Source organism: Marmota monax, unplaced genomic scaffold (assembly GCF_021218885.2).
Source record: "Marmota monax isolate L192 unplaced genomic scaffold, Marmota_monax_Labrador192_F-V1.1 WCK01_AAM20220418_F8-fsc00061, whole genome shotgun sequence".
Taxonomy (NCBI): domain Eukaryota; kingdom Metazoa; phylum Chordata; class Mammalia; order Rodentia; family Sciuridae; genus Marmota; species Marmota monax.
The window spans coordinates 2,084,091-2,105,902 of record NW_026695230.1 but is presented as its reverse complement, the minus strand read 5'-3'; the positions used below and the strand labels follow the sequence as shown (position 1 = coordinate 2,105,902).

Below are 21,812 nucleotides of genomic sequence, written 5' to 3'. Positions count from 1 at the left end.
TTTAGTTCTTGTAATGTTTTCCTAAGTCATCCTAAGATTGTATAATGAAGTTATCCCAACATTTCTGTACTAAAACACAGATTTAAGTATACAAATAAGTAGTATTGAAGTATTTGAATGTTTAAGTAAAATACATAGTATTCAAATCAAAGAGTCTTTTATTTTTCAGTAGTACAGAGTGATGACTACCAATTAAAAGACCATTTTTTTCTTGTAAAATTTCATCACTTTTAAAAAAAATGTGTGTTAAATTTTATCAAAATATGTTTCAGAAGTTTTATTTTAATTTTTATTTTTTTAGTTAGAGCTTTATGATTATATATAATATTTGGGTTCATCCCAAAAAACTCAGACATACATTAAAATCAATTTTAGTTTAGAAGTTATTTTTGCTAAGGTCTATGAAACTAGAATAAAATGAATTTTATAAATTTTTACAAATACTTTTCATATACTACTTATACTTACATTTTGATGCAAGAGTTTGGTCTGTATATTACCTATGACAAAAACTAACAAAATAGAGCTATATCTTCAAATAAATAATATCTGAAACTATGAATGAAAATATGAATACACAATTAACAAATGAAGAAAAAAGCTATGTTAAACATGGACATATGTATAACCTCAATCTTCACTGTACAAATGAAAGTAATAAGGTAATACCTCTCCAATATTAAAATAACAAAATTAAGAGAGTAATAAAATAATGGGCCACTGGACATTTAAAATAATAAATTCAGAACACTACAAATAATATTCAATAAATTAATTATAAATGGGTTGTAGATCTAAATATAAGTGTAATGTTATAAAATTCTAAAAAGAAAGGAATAATAAATCTTCATGATCTTGGACTGATTGGTTTCTTAGATGACACAAAATGCAGAGAAGGTAGTAGATTGCTAGTGAGTACAGTGTTGCTTTTTGAGATGATAAAAAATCTAAATATGAATATACTAAAAACACTAAATTGTACATTTTTAAAGTGTGAACATTATAGCATATACTTTTTATCTTAATAAAGTTGTTTTCTAAGTGAATATTGTTTCTGATGACTGCAGTTAAGGTAAACTCCTGTAGAAAATTGGGATCATAAATAGGTGTAGAAGCATGGAATGCTTGATCTGTTAGTATATCATTGGCAACATATTACGTATATTTAACATATATAACTTTGACAAAACAAGTCAACCCATAGGAATTTATTTTGTAGAAATATTTTTGAGAAAGCAAGAGTTCATAGAATTTATTTTGTAGAAATACTTTTGAGAAAGCAAGAGTACATAAGTAAAAGTTTGCACAGAACTGCTTGTAATAGTTAAAGAAAGAGTGTAAATGTCGTCAGGGAGAATTGATTACCTATGTTGTGTTATGCATAAAGGACATATCAGTTTCACAGAAGTACTAATTTTATAGGGTCTTATTTGGAGGATGCCCATGATGCATGTTAAAGAATTAAAGCAACTTATGTATTATCTCTATGAATTTATAGAGTATAAACATATATACACAAATATACTTGTTCACATTATCCAGAAGAATATGTCATAGGTTATTAATAGTGCTTACCCATGGGATAGAATGAGCTTTGAATTAGTGCAATATTTTACTTTTTAAACATTTTAAAAATGTTTAAAATTTTTTTCATATAGCTGCTTTTTTAATTTAAATAATGTAAATATGAGACACAGAAATGTTTTTGCCTTATTAGAAGAAAGATCTTTCATTGTTCTAGAACCAAACATTCAGATGTACCTACACATCTTTTTATATTTTTCAATTTTGTGTGATAATAGTGGAGAGCATGTAAGCAGGACAACAGTTGGTTCTGTGGCCATAGAAAATCTGAATTTTTATATGCTGTCTGTTGAAATTATTAGTACCACACTATTTCAGGATGGAAAATGACTTGGTTTCCATGATCCATTATTCACCATAACAACTGTACATCCTATCTGACTATCCTTAAGTGTAGATGCACAAGGAAGAAGGTTCTGAAGTTTTAAACCATCTCAAGTCACATATTCACATTGTTTTTTTAAACACTATCCTCCTCCTCTCACCAATGTTAAGGAAAACATTGGCCCTGGAGTAAACATTCCGATGCTATTCTCAAAAATGTGTTCAATGTTGTTTACAGTACTTTTAGATACAACAAGAAAAAATACCCAAGTAATCAATAGTGACAGAAGCATGTGTACATTGATAGCAAATCAGGAGATTTGTTAGCCCAAGAAGCTTTGGAACTGTGACTACTAATACCACTATTTGGGTAAGGAATTATTACCTTGGTCACTAAGTACCTAAATATTTGTTAGAAAACAAGCCTCTGAAAATCACTTGATAGCAATTAATTCATATAAATTTGTTAAAGACATTCTCTGCCATGTTTGATATCACTCAATAAGTACTAGCTTTTGTGGTCATATTTTTTCTTTGTCTCACTGTCCTCTTCATCATTATTATCAAGAAAATGTAAATGTGTGTGCATGAAACTATAGGTGTATTTAAATATAAAATACATGTATTTTCATTACATGAATTATTTGACATTCCCCAAGTTAGGATGATTTACATGGTTTAAAAGATCTGCTTAAAATATTGTTATGGAAACCTATGTAAATCTGCAAGCTTTATTACCATATAAACTTCAGGTTGTTGGAAAACATAACATTTTGGATTTTCAAAATTTTAAAGAAAATGTAAAAGAATACCAAGACACAAAACTGGATAAGTCATTTCTCTGTTTACAGTTACAGCCCCAGATTTATTAGTAATGCCCCCACAAAATTCGTATGTGGAAGTCCTGTTTCCCCTTATATGAAAGCTTTTTGGGATGAGATTTTGGGGAGTAGTTAGAGTTACATGAGGTCTTGAGAGTGTGTCCCTCAGGATGGAATTAATGCCCTTAAGAGAAGAGATTCAGAAAGCTTGATTTCCCTCTCCCTCTCAGCCATGTGCAGACAAAGCAAAAATAATGCATTCTGCAAATAAAAAAGATGCTCTCACCTATTAGGAGGGCACCTTGACCTTGAATTTACCAGCCTCCAGAGACATGAGAATATAATTTTCGTTTGTTTGTTTAAGCCACGCAGCCTGTGGTACTTTATTATGGCCATCTGAGTGGACTAACACAGCATGCCGATTTCCCTGTGTGAGAATTCTGAAACAGTTTTTCCCTTGTTAAAAAAAAAATAATAACTTTGGAAGTTTGGAAGATGAGAAAGGATGGATTTAAAATACATAACTTCCTAGCAATGTATTATGTTTGATGAAAGTTGCACAATGGTACTCATGGAAAATAGATGCAGTTATGAAAGGATGTTAAATAAGTCACAAAATAACACACACACACACACACACAAACAACAAAGAAAACAGTTAAACAAAGCAGACAAAGTTCCACTTAATAATCACTTTTCTGTATCAAAAATGGCCACTCACACTTTAAGTAGCATATTAACTGCAACCACCTACAGCTTTGGTAGCCCAAAGTTTTAGCTGTTTGATCACTGTTGGCTGCTTGAAGAAGTAACATTTAAGCAAGGTATGGCTTAGTCATAATTTAGCAGGGTGTCTCTGACAGTGAACCTGATGCCTGGTTGTTTTTTTTTTTTTTTTTCTAATGATACACTTAATTTATATCTACCAAGAAACCATCCTTGGATGTGAACTCAAGAAGTAGCTATTTTCTCATCTTTCAACATCTTTATTATTTGTTTTCAGTCTAACTTTATATCTCACAAACGTACCTGTACCTTTTATTTGTTTGTTTGCCTCACAGCTTGAGGTTTCTATAGGTCTATCTATTTGTTAATAAACAATAGATTTCTCATGACAGTGAACTCTTTCTTTGGATTAAGATAAGATTAAGAGCAAAATAAATCATTATTCAAATTTGGGCCATATCCTGTGAGCTGCGCAATCAAGTGACAAACATAATAATAATGAACTATGTTTTAAGGCAGGCATAGAACAAAGATAAATATAGATTAAAGTTCTAAAATTATCATTAACCAGCTTCACCATAACTAACTTTGTACTTCTCTCTATATAAAAAACACCTTAAGTCATCATAAAAAAATTTTGTTATCTTTAATCAAACACAATTTTGAGTAAGAGTTTTTTTTTTCTTTTAGGAAATTAATGGTGCATCCAAGAGGTACATTTATTTTGAATTTAGTGACATAATCATACCAAAGGCATATACTGTATAATATGTCTTTCCCAACAATGTAAAATAAAAAGAGTATCTTAAAAAGCTGGTTAAAACATAAATAGAAACTAAAAATGATATGGAGGTAAAGAGTGATTACAGAGAAAAATCAAATTTGAAACACAAAGATCCACTCTATTGCTGTCTCCACCCCTGCTCAATGCACGATCCATGTTCTCTGTGAAGGAAGGGAGAGGCTTCAAGCTAAATTTCAGAACTGCAGTGGAGCTGTGCACCTTGCAGAGAGCAGAACATGACTGTGAGTCACCACTGCATTTCAAAGGCAGGTGGTTATGCCCACAAGTTTCTCAAACTTAAGAGAGTAGAGAGGAGAAAGTATATTTGCAGGAATTTAAACTTGGCTTTCATGTGCCATCAACCACAAATAGTTATATTATAACTGAATGTTAAGTGAACTGGGAGAATATTCCTGAGTGTGAAAAAACATTCTAGTTGGAGCTATTATGAGGAACATGTGGAAGAGATGCAGGAGGACTAAACATTCAGTTCTCCAAGTTAGTGAAACTAAATAGTGTGGTAAGCCCATGGATAAAGCCCTTATTTCATGTTCAAAAAAAAAAAATCTTTGGAAGTATGATAATTTGTTTAATAATGACTACTAATCACTTTCCTTAATAAAAACAAATAGTTCTTCATTCTTTCTGCGTCATTTTTAATGATTTAACGTCACAAATTTGTGGTGTGGATCAATGCAAAACGAAACAAAATAAACACAAAAACCTTCCTTTATTGATCAGTGAGTGAGACTTCTGGAGGTAAATGTTTAACTAGGACTTCTGAAGTAATTTGTTTTCTTTTCTTTCAAATAAAGAGCAGTGATAACAACACAAATAAACATGCACACACACACACACACACACAAAATCAAGCAAACAAAACCCAAAGGGGGGAAAACAGAAAAATGGTAAATGGAATTTTGAAAGTGAAGTGAGAGAATTAAAAAAACACTAGATTTACTATAAGCCATGTCTCGGTGTACGCTTCCAAAGCTATATGGTGTTCCAAATAAAACTGAGTGCTTCTCAACAATTATGACCACACACATAGCAAAAGTGAAAGGTTGTAATAATGAACTGAAAATTTTCTGCAGGTATTGATGAATTAGATACTTTAGAGTTTGACAACTTATATACCTCCAGCTATCTACAACTTTAACTAAAATCACCCAAAGGTCATGTTGCTGTTGATAGTAATTTGGAGTATATCTGTTGGAAGATTCAGTAAAATAAAAAGAAATAAAAAGAATTCTGTATAGAATGAAGGAATAAAAAGGATAAAAAGTGGTCACCATTCTCTAGGCCATAATAAAACCTAACTATACATACACAGAGGAGAAATCTCACCCCCTTCTCGATGAATTGTAAAAGTGTACCCTGAATGCCTATTCATAAAAAATGTTCTCATAATTATATGACACATTTAAACAGAACCAGGTTTGAGAACATTTGTGAATCTACTTCACTGTTGTAGAGAGTAATGTGTCAATCTCATTACAATGATTCAGATGAGCTAGCTATTCTGATACTAATTGCTATAAATGACAGTGTGCTAGAAATGTTTTTAAATAGAACCTGCCTACATTTTTGTATTAAAAAAATAAAGCAAAGGCATAATTTGGAGAATAATTTTGAAATTTCATTTTATTTTAATTTTAAATTTGTACCCTGGCTTAGGTAAGAAATAAATTTCACACATTTTTTTTTCAGTTTTGACTAACACATTATAAGAAAAAGACTGATGCCAATAGCTGGATAGTTTTTTAGTGTTTTTTTTAATTTATTTTTTTTTATACAGGGATAAAACTCAGGGATGCTTTACCACTGAGCCATGTCCCCAGACCTTTTGATTTATTATTATTATTTTTTTTAAATTTTGAAACAAGTTCTCACTAAGTTATTTAGAGCTGCCCTAAGTTGCTAAAACTTGATTTGAACTCAAAACCCTCCTGCCTCAGCTTGCTGAGCCACGGGGATTAGAGGAATGAGCCACTGTGCCAGGATTATTAGGACTTTTTCATACAGTATTATGTTTTACAGTTGAAAAACTATTTGGATATCTTATAGGGCAGCTTCCTACCTGGGTTCAAGGCACCTGAATGTATGATAGAGACAAATGGCCTGGTCACTTCTACAGCCTGAGAATATATCTTACTTTTGAAAATCATAAAATATTATCAAATTGAAGTTTTTATGATGGGCTAATATAGGTACCCCTGTAATGGTTTTTCTCATTGTTTTTACCTCTAGTTTTTGGAACAAGACTTTTGGATCTATTTTCTATGTGACATTAAAGATACAGGTATAACACAGTGGTGCATATTTATAATCGCAGCAACTTTGGAGGCTGAGGCAAGAGGATTACAATGTCAAGGTCAGACTCAGCGATTTAGCAATAATCTCAGCAACTTAGAATATGCCTTAAAATTAAAATAAATAAATAAATAGGAAGGGGAATGTAGCTCAATGATAAAGCATTTCTGGATTCGATTCTCAACACACACACACACACACAAATAAATAAATAAATAAATAAGAAAAAATAAAAAGATGCAGCTATGCAGCTATAGACAAAAATAATTTATAGATGGTATCATGTTCTTGTACATTGAAGCACAAGAAAAAATCTTGTCATCTCTAGTAATTTAAACATAAATATAAACTAGTTTTATGCATATTTAAATAAAATTGTAAACAAATTGAGAGTGGTTTTGACTTTATCTCGAGATTTTTGGCTCCAATTTTTCATGAGACTATTTCAAGATTTCAAAATATCTTTGTTGTTACTTAGGGTTAGAAAAAGATGTCATATGGGACACACTAATTTGTGATTTTTCTTTGTCTAATAGAATTTAAAAAACCAATTGGTACTAAATTTAGAACAGTAATTTTTTTTTATTTTCAATAAATGTGTCTTAAATGAGAAAATATATGAGTGAATGATATTCCTACAGTAGAATGAAGTGTATATGTGTATGTGTGTGGGGGGGTGATATCTGTTTTAATTTTTTTTATTTTCTATGTATAAAAGGTAGAACTAGGTGTGTGTGTGTGTATATATATATACACATATATAATGAAAATATATATTTATATATATATATACATATATGTAATGAAAGTTTACTGAATTTGAGTAAATTAACAACACATGTATCACATCATACAGGTACCTATAAGTGTGAGTATACAGTAAATGCACCTAAAATCAATTATCTTGGCAAATTTCCAATATGGAACACAATTTTTAAACTACATCATTTAGGTTGTACATCAGATCCCAAACTTCTTCTTTCTACATAACTGCAACTTTAAATCACTTTACCTACATCCCCCATCCACAGTTACCACCATTCTATCTACCCCATTTTTATGTACTTGATATTTTGTACTGCATGTTAGTGAGATCATGCAGTCTTTTTTGCACCCTGTGCTTGTCTTATCTCACTTTGCAAAACGTCCTCTAGGTTTACCCATATTGTTGCCAATAGCAGTGTCTTTTCTGCAGCTGAACACACAAACACACATAGACACACAAATATTTATATTCAACATTTATTTGTACATCCATTGACATACACTTAGTTTGCTTTCATATCTTGGTTGTTTTGAAAGGTGTCATAATAAGTACCAAAGCTTAGCTTACCTGTTTCTGGTGCTGGGTCATATGAAAAACCAATAGAAAATCGCAGAAAGATTAGCAGTGTAGAGGGAAGGGATAAAGGATTGGGAAGAAGAAAGGGAAAGAGGAAGTACTGGGGACTGAATTAGAACAAATTATGTTCCATGCTTTTCTAATTATGTCAAAAAATTCTATTATTATGTATAACTAAAAACAACCAATAAAAAATGTCTGTAATTTTTTTGAGAAATCTATATACTGCTTTCCATAATTGCTCTACCAATTTGTATCCTCACCAACAGTGCATAGGTTTACTTTTTTTCCACAGCATTAACAACATTTGTTATCTCAATTTGTTTTTTGTTTTTTGTTTTTTTAAATAGAGATTTAATAGTTTGAGATGAAATTGTATAGGGGCTTTGATTTGCATTTTCTTGATGATTAATGATGTTAAACACACTTTCATAAACCAGGTGACCATTTCAGGTCTTCCTTAGAAAAATGTTCATTTGTATTATTTTTCGTGTGTGTGTGTGTGTGTGTGTGTGTGTTGTGAGTGTGTGTGAAAGAGAGAGAGAGAGAGAGAGAGAGAGAGAGAGAAAGTTAACTTTATATGAGAGAACTTTATATATTTTTAATATTAACCTTACATGTTGTGAATATTATCTAATATATGGTTTGCAAATAACTTCTCCCAGTCTGTGGGCTCTTTCATTTTGTTGGCTGTTTGCTATCCAGAAGCCTTTTGGTTTGATCTACTGCAACCTATTCATTTTTTTTGTTGTTGTTGTTGCCTGAGTTTTTCATGTGATATCTGAAAAGTCACTGCCAAGGTCAATGTGAAAGAATTTGCCCCGTTTTCTTCTAGGAACTTGGTAGTTTCAGAAATTATGTTCCATATGTTTTGAGTTTACTTTTGCGTAGAGTAAGATAAGGATTCAATTATACTCTGTGCATATGGAGTTTACAACACCATTTATTAAAGGGATTATGTTTACTCTATTATGTCTTCTTGGTGTCCTTGTTGAATATTAGTTACCTCTCTATTTGCTGGACTTACTATGTCTCTCTCCTTTTGTCCGTTGATCTAGTGTTTGCTTATTTATTTTTTGGCAGTATCTAAACCAGATAAGGACAAAGTGAGAAAAAGAAGCTACAGGCCAAGATCTCTTATAAATATAGGTACAAACACTTCAATAAAATGCTAGTGAAACTGAGCAACACTTCAAAAAGACTATAATAGAACCAAGTGGGGTTTATCTCTGGAATGTTATGTTAACTTTGCTTTAACATAAATAGTCTAAAATGACAGTCCAAACTTTGCTTTAACATAAATAGTCCAAAATGACAGAATAAAAGATTAAAAATACTGTAATTTTAATAGATGCAGAAAATGTATTTGACAAAATTAAATGTCATTTTATGAAAAACTCTCAAGAGACTAGGTATATAAGAAAATTTTCTCAACATAATTAAGGACAATTATGTAATACCCAAAGTTAAATAAATAATTAATGGGGGAAAAACAGGAAACTTTTCTTCTTATATCTGGTAAGAAAACAAGAATGCAACATTAGCCACCATAGTATTGAAATTACTACCAAGAGCAATCAGAATAGGAAAAAAAAATTAAGTAATCAAAATTGGAAAAGAAGAAGTAAACCTATTATTTTGTAGATGTCATGCTTTATGTAGGAAACTCTAATTGCAGCTTTAATTACTTTTATATCTACAAATATATTTAAGTAAAATAAGCATTCAGTTCAAGAAGTTGGATTAACATCAGCATACAAGCTCAAAAAGTAGGACCAAAGTAAATTAAAAAATAAATTATTAAATAAATGTTGGAAGAAATAAATGAAATAGAGAACAGCAACAACAAAAGTGACTACTTTATGAATTTTAAATTACTAGAAAAATGTATAATACTAAAATTAAGTAAGAAGAATTAAAAGTCTTGAATAAATTATATGTTTAAAATTCTAGAAATGAAAATCAAGTGCATTAGCTTCTCACACCCATTAAATCCCTGTAATGCAAAATGTAAATGAAACTCAGGCTATATACATTTACGCATGAGTTCTACCACACTTCTGAAAAGTAGAATAATATTTTGTACAGTAAGAGCATTAATATTCCTCTAAAACTATTGCAAATAGGAAAAGCTAATTAAGAGTAGTATGATAAAAGCATTAAAGACATCCTTTTAAAACAGTTGATTGAATGGAAATACATACTCTGAATATTTAAATCCAGTAAGAAATTTATATCTCAACAAGATTGAGCACACACTGAGAAAATTAAATAAGTCATGACCACAGGATCTATGAACAAGATTCTTTCTTTATGAAGTTATTTATCCAGTAACAAATAAATAAGTTAAATGAGGCCCATTTCTGTTTTTTTTTTTTCTTTCTGGGGTACAATTTCACATTGAGTGCATTTTGTCCTAGATCAAGAAACAGGAAAACAGAAATTATTTCCTTTTTAAAAAATTTTAAAATTTGTTTTAATTAGTTATGCATGACAGTAGAATGCATTTGTATACTTTGACATATCAGACATAGATGGGTTATAATTTATCATTTTTCTGATGGTACATGTTATAGAATCATATTGATCATGCAGACTGATATGTACATAAGGTAATAATGTCTGTTTCATTTTACTATCTTTCCTGTCCCTATATCCTCTCCCCTCCCCTCCCTTCACTCCCTTATACCTCTGCTGCCATCCAAGAAATTATTTTCTTGAGCCAAGTTATATTATATCTGTGATCACAACATCTTTGGCCTGTGCTTCTTTTTAAATACTTGTAATTAAAAATCCATTTTATAGATGTTTCACTTGAGCAAGCCATTCTTCTTAGTGGCAATTTCTCTTTTTGTAAGAAGAGAGGAGTAAATGTGCCATCTCCATGAGTGTCCTCTAGCCCTCTTGAGGCTGAAAGGACCTTGAAAGTGTTTTTCTCCCAGGTTCTGAGGAAGTACGCCTTTGTGTGGCATGCACAAGGGAACTGTTTTTCCTACTGGCACATTTGCTCTATAGTTCACAGAAGACTAGGAGTTTGATGTTTTCTTTGTGAATGTGATGCTGAAGAGCTGATGGCTGGGTTTCAGCTCCTATATACAGTACAGTGTGCCAAGAGAGAAGATGTGAAATGCTTAATTTGAAAATTGCTAAAGCAGAATATTAGGATTATGTAGGCAGATGCAATTTTTAATATTTATTTTTTAGTTGTAGATGGACATAATATCTTTATTTTATTTTATGTGGTGCTGAGGATCGAACCCAGGGCCTCACACATGCTAGGCGAGTGCTCTACCGCTGAGCCACAACCCCAGCCCGCAATCCTATTTCTTGATGAGTTACCTTTTTTCTTTATTTTTCTAAGAATCTCTGTATAATATAGTGTTTGAACATACCCGTGGAGAACCATGCCTATTAAAGGAAATATTGTCATTCATATTTAGAATCAAAAGTGATTTATCAGATGTCCTTTAACATTAAAGTATTATTAGTTCTACAATATATTTATATCTGGAGTAAAGTCATGTTTCACAAAAGTTGCTCTGTGATATGTTTCTCTAGTTTAAAGCTTCAATTTAATTTTGGTAGGATAATTATTACCTATTTATTTATTTCACAGAATGATGAAGTCTAATGTGATATTTCCACCTATGTGTGTCATGAATTGTTTATATCCGTTGTTATGGTTTGAGAGTGAGGTGTCCCACAAAAGCTCATGTGTGAGCCAATGTAGGGAGATTCAGAGGAGAAATGATTGGGTTGTAAGAGTCTTAACCCAATCAGTAATTTATAGGTGGTAACTGAAGTGGTAGGGTGTGTTTGGAGGAGGTGGGATTTGGAGCATGGCTTTGGATATATATTTATATCTGGCAAGTGGAGTCTTTCTCTATGCCATCTGATCACCACCTAAGCTGCTTCCCTCCACCATACTCTTCTGCTATTGTTCCTTTCTCACTTAGAGCTCTGAGGAATGGAGCCAGCTCTCTAAGGATTGAGACCTCTGAAACTGTGGGCTCTCAGATAAACTCTTCTTCCTCTAAATTGTGCTGGTTTGGTCCTCAGTCACAGCAGTGAAATAACTGACTAAAACATCTATTTACCATTCATCTACCTCTACCCTGTCTTCCACCCTCCCAGTTTCTAGTGATTCCCATTCTACTTTAATTCTAATAATTTTAAGGAAATTATTTCTTTCTGTTTTCTTTCACTTTCAATTTTGCCAATGTGAAGTCATTTGAAAATAATATTTACTCTGTAAATATTTTTGTAACTACTGAAAAATATCCCAATTTTTTCATGCAAATTTCATTAGTGACTCATTGTTAATCACTGAGTGTATGAAACTCATGGAAGAAGTTTTTAGTTGTACAGCACAATAAACTACAATTATCCCTGGATGTTTAATGCTTTTTTTTTTTTTTTTTTTGGTTAAAGATGATGAGTTTAAGGATCTAGAAAATGTGTAATGGACCATAGTGAAAATGAACCAATTTTAAAGTTACCCCTAAAGTTCATTTTGTTCAAATTCTGTAATTGGGATGTAAGTAATACTAGTAGCTCAATTAGAAAACTGGGAAGATGCAATTTTGCAAATAGCAGTTTAAGAAAACATCTTTTCAATCTTAGCCATAAATGTAGGAAGACATTAATGAAATTTGGCTTCCCAGAAAACTATTATGGAATTATAAGGCATGAAATACTGTGTTCAGAGCAAAGTAAATGAAAGTCCTTCTTGGCTGGTCAAGCTATTGTTAGTGTCCTGCATTGATCTGATTGCTAATGTATACAAGATGAACTCAAAACAGCTCAGTCATGAAAATGAAGCAAATTTAAATACATTTCACCTACAAAAAGAAGATTCAAAAGTGATACAGAAGAAATTACAAGGTATTAGGACATGGTATTTAGAAGAACTTTTTTCTTATCTTTAACATGGAACATTAAGGATATTTAAAAACATAATTTTTTAAATGATATGAAACATGAAACTACAGTTATTATAATACTTTAATAGATCTTCAACTCTGCTCAAAAGAACAATACTTAAAGGCAAAATTCTTCACTCCAGGCAGCCACCTTGTGGGTATTATATTCACATTATAGATGGAGAAGTAATAAGCTTATGTTTTATAAAACCAAAATCAACCTCTCTCTGCATCCCCTCTAAATTATCATGGGTTAGTTGACTTACTGGCATCCAATTGCACAGAAAGATCAATCTGACTCATTTACAACCAATAGATTCCACTGCATAAAAAACAATATTCTTCATTCAAAGACAAGCATTACAGAAACTGGCAAGCTTATTGTCCTGAGAAAGAACTGTTATCCAAAATTGGTTAATATTACCCTCATCTGAACCTGTTTCCTTGGTTTTCATGTTTGATTACCTACAAGTTAGCGCAGAGCTCTTTATCTCTATGTGAGTTGTTAAGGGGCTTCTTCAACTGAAAATCATCCAAATTGCAGTTCAGTAGCATAAGCAAAATTAACATTATCTATTTGAAATGAACAAAAGAGTCATGGATGCATTGCGACCCTTGCCATCTCATATAGGGTTCAAAATTTGGAGCGTAATGTTTCACTCTTTCTGTTAGCTTTTATGACTATAATTTTTCTCTGAAAAAAAATTATTTTCTTAATTTTCCAATGTGAACATACTACATTCTTCAATTTATTAATTTATAAACCTGTGTTATACAGTATAATTTAATAAGCACCTTCCATTAAGAATCTGATACTGAGGGAGAAGGTGAGTTTCCAAATACCCATATGTCAAGGAGGATTTTATCATATTATATCAGAGAAAAACACTGTGATGTGATTCGGGAATGGGAAAAAATGAATTCACTTAAGAAATACAAAGAAAGATTTTATGAGAGATGTAGCATGTGAAGGAATCATACGGAATATGTGGAATTAAGGTGGAAAAGGGAACAACATAGCAGAAACAGAGAACAATACATATCTTTCTTGACAATCACACCAGTCATTTGTTTGTCTGGAAACCAATAGTTAGCTTGCAATTATTAGACTCCAATATTGATTGAGATCATCTTCATCTTTATCCTAAACATGTTTTATAAGCCCCTAAAATGTTTGCTTCAATAGAATATTTTGTCATTTCCTTATTTCCTTGTCCCTTCAACACAAATGTACTCAGAAATATTCAAGCAAACACGAGAAGCTATTTACTCTGTCATATGGTACCAATTTACTCCCTTTGTTTTTCCAAAATCTTTCTGAGCTCTGTGAGAATTTTTTAATATTTACTTTTTGTTTTTGGTGGACACAACATCTTTATTTTTTATGTGGTGCTAAGGATTGAACCCAGCGCCCCATGCATGCCAGGCGAGCATGCTACCACTTGAGCCACATCCCCAGCCCAATGCTATTTTTAATTTCTGCAATACATCATGAGCCCATTGTGTTGTAACCTTTTTCTTGTTTTTATCTTCACTTAGACGCTAGGTGCCTGTTCTGAAGACAACAGGAGTCCTGTCTCTCTTACCTCCAGAACTCAGCACTGTTTTTGCCAGTAATGAGTAAATGATATGTATTATTGAATCAGTGAATGGAGGAGTGAACATAGAGGGGGCATGTTAGTGTCTTGCCATATTGTTGGCTGATAGAACAGAAATATAACTTGTGCAAACCTGTTGTCATGGGGGACAGCGCGATCATGGTTCTGTGTCAAGTGACTTACAAATTTGAAGCAAATTTTTTTTTCATTATAATTATCTTTAGCATCTGTCTGGACAGAAGACATGTTTGGATTTGAGATAAACAGAAACAAACAGAAGATGTAAATGTGTAGAAAACATTAATAAGTAACATAATTGAAAATAAAAATGTATTTTATACTAAGTACCTAATAAGAGTATAATAAATTCCAAATCTTCACCAGCAAAGAGACAGCAAAATTCAAATTCAAGGAAAAAAAATCAAGATTTTACTGTTATTTCTTATCATTTGAAGACATTAAATTGAGTAACATGACTATTATTGATAAGTGCACTTCTAAATAAATGTGTTGCTCTTATCATGGTAGCCTCTAATGACTATTTAGATAGTTTTTAAATATTTGTGAAATAATTTGAAATGTTTTTCTCTAGTTAATCAATTTTAGAAGGACCCTGAGAAAAAAATGTTTTTTCTCTAGTTAATCAATTTTAGAAGGACCCTCTAGTTAATCAATTTTAGAAGGACCCTGAATATGTTCTAATACACAATCCAAATGTTGCACTGTAAATCACTGGCTGAAACACTTGCACATACACATAGAGATACACACATGCACGGATATATATGTAAACTGTGTATGTATTTATGTATCTGTGATACATCAGCAAACTCTCTGTAGATTATAATTGATAACATTTAAAAGCAGAATGGAAAGTGTTGAGAGCCACAGCCAAAGCAGCCCCAGCAAACTTCCAGCTGATTGGCTCACTTCGGCCCCAGCAAACTTTCAGCTGATTGGCTCACAGCCAGCTGATTGGCTCCTCTGCGGTGACGCTCATTGGGTGGTTTCCCCGCCCTTTCAGACCACAGAGCTGCTCATTGGGGGACTCTTTTGGCTCCGCCCACATGACCCAGCCAGTTGGCCTCAAGGGTGGGAAGAATTCCAGTTGAGGTGCTCACTGGAAGAGCTGGGGCAGTTGGGCTCTGAGGGAATTCTTGGAGAGCTGGGGTGGTGCTGCATGTTCTAAAAATAAAGTTCATTCCTGTTTGACAAGTGGCTGGTGAATTGTGCCCAGCCAGACTGCAGCATTTGGTGGCCCGTATGGGGATTGAACCTGCGACTTTGGCGTTATCAGCACCTTGTCTGTTGATGCAGCAACTTGTGGTAGTGCCAGTAGTCTGGCTGGGCTCCTGATCTGTGTCCAGCCAGACTGAGGCAGGAATGACCACAAATGCATTACGACATTTTAATCAGACTTTTATCAATAAAGATATAAAGTAAGAAAACCTACTAAAGAACTCTTGTATGCAATTTGTGCTTGCTTGTGAAATCCTATTCAGCCTAGTAATACCAAAATAAGTAAAAAGAAAAAAAAAAACAATAACAATTGAAACCTGAACTCACATAGAAAAAAATGGTATTTGTTTGCAATGTAAAATAAAGGCTGTTATTAAAAACCTGATTGTCAGGTATAGTTTCCATTTCCTTCCATGTCTAATAGAAAGAACTTCATGGATTTAGGGAGTTTTCAACAAATTTCACAACCTTGTTCATAAATATTCTAAGTAGTATTCCTTTTATGACTACTGGTTGTGAGCTTAAGTTTGGAGGCAGAATCTGTAGAGAGACAGGAATCATGATCAGAATGCATACTCACATCTTTTCATGCTAAATTATCAGCAAGTAATTAAACTTTTTGATGGCAAACTATTCTGATATCCTGAGGAAACAGCTGAAATATATCAAGTAGCTTTCCACAAGTGATCAGAAACTATGAACTTGTCTTGAGACTTTTATAAAAAGTAAAGATTAAATATTTCTATATTTCAGAATAAAGAAAATCAGAGCTACATTAAAATGAGTTCAATAATAATTGAATTTTGTATGAGCAAAGTCATGCCTTCAGAATTATCAGAACCTGTCTCAAAATAAATGACAAAAAGGGCTGGGAATGTAGATTAGTGGAAATGCACCACTGAGTTCAATCCTCAGTATCAACAATAAATAAATTGATAAATAGATAATAGCAGAGTGCTAGCCTGGCATGGTGGCTCATGCCTGTAATCCCAGCAGCTCGGGATGCTAAGACAGGAGGGTCATAATTTCAAGGCCAGCCTCAGCAACTTAGTGAGGCCCTATGCACCTTAGTTAAATCATGTCTCAAAGTAAATAATAATAGTAATAATAATAATAATAATAATGGCTGAGGATATGGTTCAATGTTTGGGGGTACCTAGATTCAATTACTGGTAACAACAACAAAAATAGCAGAGTTCTAAAGGAATATTTTCACTTTAAATTTGACAGTATTAGAAAATGCAGATAATTTATAAATGTTTGTTGAAATCCTAATGTATATTTCAGGCAATATGTTAGATTCAGATAATGTGTGGCTGGAAAGAAAAAGGAAGAGGATTCTAAAAAATAAGTGTGTCATTCTCCCTCCATTTCCTTGACATCCTGGAGTGTATCATCCATTCCTTGACTTGTCTTTTCCCAAGACTTTCAGAATCAAGTCAATCCTTGCTAACAAACAAAAGCAAAAGCATCCCATTCCCTAGTAGATTCAGATAAAAACTGATAATAAAAGCAGGTATAACTCTAAGAGTAGAGATTATAGAAGAACAATGTTAGTTTTATTATATATGCAATGATACAACTATTTATGCTGTATCAAGGTAATTCTCATTTTACCATTATCAAGTTGAAATTTTTACCAAAAATGTGAAAGGTTGGACCTTGTTTCTTGGAAAAACAATTTTGTTCTTTGTTTCCATGCTCTGCCCAAGTTGGCTGGCTCAGTAATAAGCATGTGATACATTTAAAAAATTATTATTTGTTTTTAATAAATAACAAATTGATATGTTTGTGAGAGGCAATGGAGACTTTGTGTAATATCTCTACATTTGTTTTTGGCAATGAGACAGAGAGGGTTAAAAATTAAAATGATAACAATATGGGTACTATAAAAAATTAGAACTGTGTAATTAAGTGTTTCACAAAAAACATTTGGAAATACATAAAGATATTGTCATTATGTATTTAAATCACATGGCATGCCTTACAACATATCATGTAAGATGACTGAGAAGCTGAGAATTGAGAGTATAATCTCAATGGATCAGGATTCTTGGCTGTAACTCAATGATAATTTCTGAAACAAACATTTATCCATTTGAAAAAAAAAAGTGGGGTATGTTCCACTTTAATTTTCATTTCATGGGTAGGTTTTATTTTCTGAAATGACTCTTGGCAAAAGGAAAGTGCAAAACCAGGTAGGAGTTTTGAGGTTAGTTCTAAACCTAACTGTCCAAGAATATACTAACAAGGAATGGTAAGTTAACAATGAATAACTGGGTCAAACAATGAGGTATAATGGAAGGGTGTGATAGTTGACCCTAGGAAGAAGGTAAGATGTTATTAAATTTAGGGTACTGAATTCTTTTCAAGGAGTTGTAAGGGTATCTAAAACATAAGGCAGACATACTGACTGTGGCTGATAGATTTCCTCTTGATGATTCTCTTTGCAAAAATAAAATTCAGTAATACTACTTAATCAACTAGCTCCACCCAAACAGTGAACAATAAATGTGAAACTTGGAACAAAGAAGGGTCTCATGATTTTCTCATCCTATTTGAAGTTGGGAAAGAATCACTGGAAATGGGAGCACCAATTGAAGAATGTGAAGGGAACAAGAAAATACCTTTTGTAATGTATGGTTTATATCAATAACCAAACAGTTTCTTTCCATGGAAGATAATAAAGGGGTCATTCATGTTCTATGACACTGAAAAATTTCCTGAAAACTTTATTTATTAAATTCATACTTATTGTCCACTGTTTGTGGGTGCTTTTTAAATTTTGAAGATATAATTGAGAGAAGCAGCCCTCATGGATCTTACATGCTGGTCTCTTTCAAAGTCTTCTGTTGTAAGACAGGGAATTTTTTTTTTTTTTGCCATGTATGTCTAGAGATTAAGTGGGATTCTGTAAAACATCACCTGGTTTCAGGCACTGCATCCTTCATTTTAGAGTTCCATCCATACTTCTGAGTGTCACCAGTTATATGGCAATGTGGATGATTCAGGTAGTTGTTTGACTTAACCTCAACTCAAGGGAAATCAACTCATTTTTGTTAATATATGGAAATGGGAGAAGATAAAGGAGAATATGCATATGTACCTAGAGGATTAAAGTTAGTATGATTATAAAAATAATCTGTGCAAGTTTATTTTATATTCATTTTGTGTTCTTTCAATGTTTATTATGTGCTTTATAACTCTATTTTCATTCATTTGATTTTTAAAGCAGATAATGACTGAAGAGAAAGTAACTTGGTTTCAAAATTATCTCCTAATTTTTTCCTTAGAAAAAAATAAAAGCCTAGAGAATGTAAATTGCGACTTAACCACAAGAAAGAGTTCATCTAACTTGACTATTAGTCCACTGAAATGTCCCCTTTATCTGATTGCCTCATCTTCAGTTCTTTTTTTCAGGAGATGAAAATATATGTAGCTTGATATTTGAACATAAATTTTTCCATCTCAAAGACCTGTATTCAAATACAAAACAAATTCTGGATTCCAGCTATAAGGTCTTTCAATGAACTCTGCAGCCTTTAATATGCAAATAGCCAAGTTTTGAAAGGTTTTCTCTTTCCTCTTTCAAAGAATGAAACCAGTATTGCATGACACCTGGATACCTGCTTTTAGAATGCTAGCACAAAGTGCAGCACTAACAAAGTAAAGTTTGTTTTAATACTGCTGAAACTGTGATATGGGTTTATACAAAGGAGATAAATTTATATTACAAAAATACTACATTATTCTTTGTGAACCATTAATGAAAAAATGAATAAAAAACCCTGACAGAGCACAGAAGTAATTCCTTTTACAGATGATATTCTCAGGCACATTTTCCTAGTGAACCATTCACTCTCGTCTTGTATAAGACCTCAAGAAGAGCAGCATATTTGCATTTCTCAAGCCAGTAACCTGAGCAAAACTGGGACAGTTTTCCAAAGCTGGTTAGTCTAATTCATCTTGAAGCTGCAACCAGTACAGCATCTTGCTTGTAGTTAATAAGTGAGTTGATAATTATGTGTAACCAGCTGAAACAAAGTTATCCACAGTTTTTAAAATGATACTTCATCTCCTCAACTAATAATATTCCTGAACATAAAGTAATCAGGGCAATTTTCTCATTTTGGTTATCATATGTATAATTTTTTAGGTGATTCTTATGACTTTGAAAATATATATATTAGCAAGCCTGTAATCCCAGTGGCCCAAGAGGCTAAGGCAGAATGATCCCGAATTCAAAGCCAGTCTTAGCAACATCGAAGAGCTAAGCAACTCAATGAGACCCTGTTTCTAAATAAAATTCAAAAGTAAAAGTGCTGTGGATGTGGCTCAGTAGTTGAGTGCTCCTGAATTCAATCCCTAGTACTAAATAAATAAATGAGAGAGAGAGAGAGAGAGAGAAAGAGAGAGAGAGAGAGAGAGAGAGAGAGAGAGAGAGAGAGAGAGAGAAAGAGAATAAATATACATATTCAAGTCTACTGTTAAGGAATAAATATACCAATCAAGTCTATTGTTCCCAAAAGGAATGAATTCCTTAGAGAACTCAGGAAAAACTCTATTCAGCTCATCTAATTTAGCATTGCATTGTCTGAGGATAGCAACAGACTTTGTAAATGGTTACACCATTAAATCCATAAATATTACTTTTAGTAGTATTAGTGTAGTGTTTTTGTGGTACTAGGGATTTGACCCAGAAGTACTTTACATCTGAACTACATCTCTAGCCTTTTATCTTCCTTATTTTGAGATAATGTCTCTAAATTAAAGAGCATGGCCTTGAATTTATAATCCTCCTGCCTCAGCCTCCCAAATCACTGGGATTCAAAGCTTGTGCCATGGTCCTAGTCACATATTATTTGTAATTACACTGTGCACTGCCTTGAGCGAGTTGCTAAAAAGACTTAAGCTACAGTTTGTTTTTATTAAGAAGTAAAGGCATCCCTTCCACAAACCTGGAGTTATCAGCACTGGGCAAGGGAGGGGACTTTGAAAAAGACTGGGTACTATCATTTCCTAAACTTTATATACATGACTAGTTTATGGAAAATTTAATGCACATGCTAAACCCCAGGAAAGCAGATTCATTGAATAGAAAAAAATACCTGAAGACAGCAACTTTTGAAACTGTCCTTGATGTTTAACCAAGAAATCCAAAGAAACTATGCAGATAGAGGAACTGAGGAAATTCTTTTCACCATTTTTGTGAGAATATGTGACTTGAAGGTAATTTTTTTTGAGTGTGTGGGAGTAAAAACCAAAATGTATTCTGAGAAAAATTATAATGGTTTTGAGAAATACTGTGCATTCAACACCAGCAAAGCTTAAATCAAAATAGAATGGAAAATGCAACCATGGATACAGTAAAGTGTATGGGAGGTTGGACTTTTGAGGATTTCACTGATGGTCAGCCTGTTTGCTACTGTGAGTAAAACACCCAACCAGAACAATGATAGAGGAGGGACAGTCTATTCATGGTTTTCTGCATCTCAGACCACAGACAACAGGTTCCATTCCTTGGGGCTCCAGGTGAGGCAGGACATCATGGCAGAAGAGTATGGTGGAGGGAAGTAACTCACATGATGATCAGAAAGTAGAGAGAGTGACTATTTGCAAAATACAAAACATACACCTACAAGGCACACCCCCAATAACCCACCTCCTTCAGCCACACCCCATCTGTCATTAGTTACCACTCAGTTAATCCCATGAGGGAATTAATTCAATTATTGGGTCAAGGCTCTCATACCTCAACCATTTCACCTCTAAGCCCCCTTGCATTGTCTCACACATTAGCTTTTGAGGGACAACTAATATCCAAACCATAATAACTGGCTTCAAGATGAATATTTATATAGGACCAAATAGATAGTGTAGCTGAAAGAAAAAAAAATCATTCTCCAGAATAAACAAACTTACATATACACAGGCAGAAAAATACCAACAGCAAAATAAAACTAACATACTACATTAGAAAACAAATACAAGAAGTAAACACTGTACTCAGGTAAGTGAAATGTATAATATGAGGCTTCTTTACAATACTAAAATGTAGAAGTTTAATAAATTTTATTCTTAAAAATAATTATTTATCAAGCAAATTTAGTTAATTAGTTTTGAAGGAAAAAAGATAAGACAAAGAACTGTTACACAAAT

At 32.8% G+C, this 21,812-nt stretch overlaps 2 protein-coding genes across 5 annotated transcripts in view; both read left to right on the top strand.

The window, feature by feature from the left end:
* The window catches only part of Luzp2 (leucine zipper protein 2), a 510,973-nt gene that overhangs the window by 44,356 nt on the left and 444,805 nt on the right, over positions 1-21,812 (top strand). The window lies entirely within an intron of this gene.
* Positions 4,394-20,071, top strand: LOC124088503 (large ribosomal subunit protein eL39-like). The gene is given in 2 exon segments (XM_046438165.2): positions 4,394-4,481; positions 17,043-20,071. Coding segments are annotated over 2 exon segments (276 nt in total). The 3' UTR covers positions 17,231-20,071.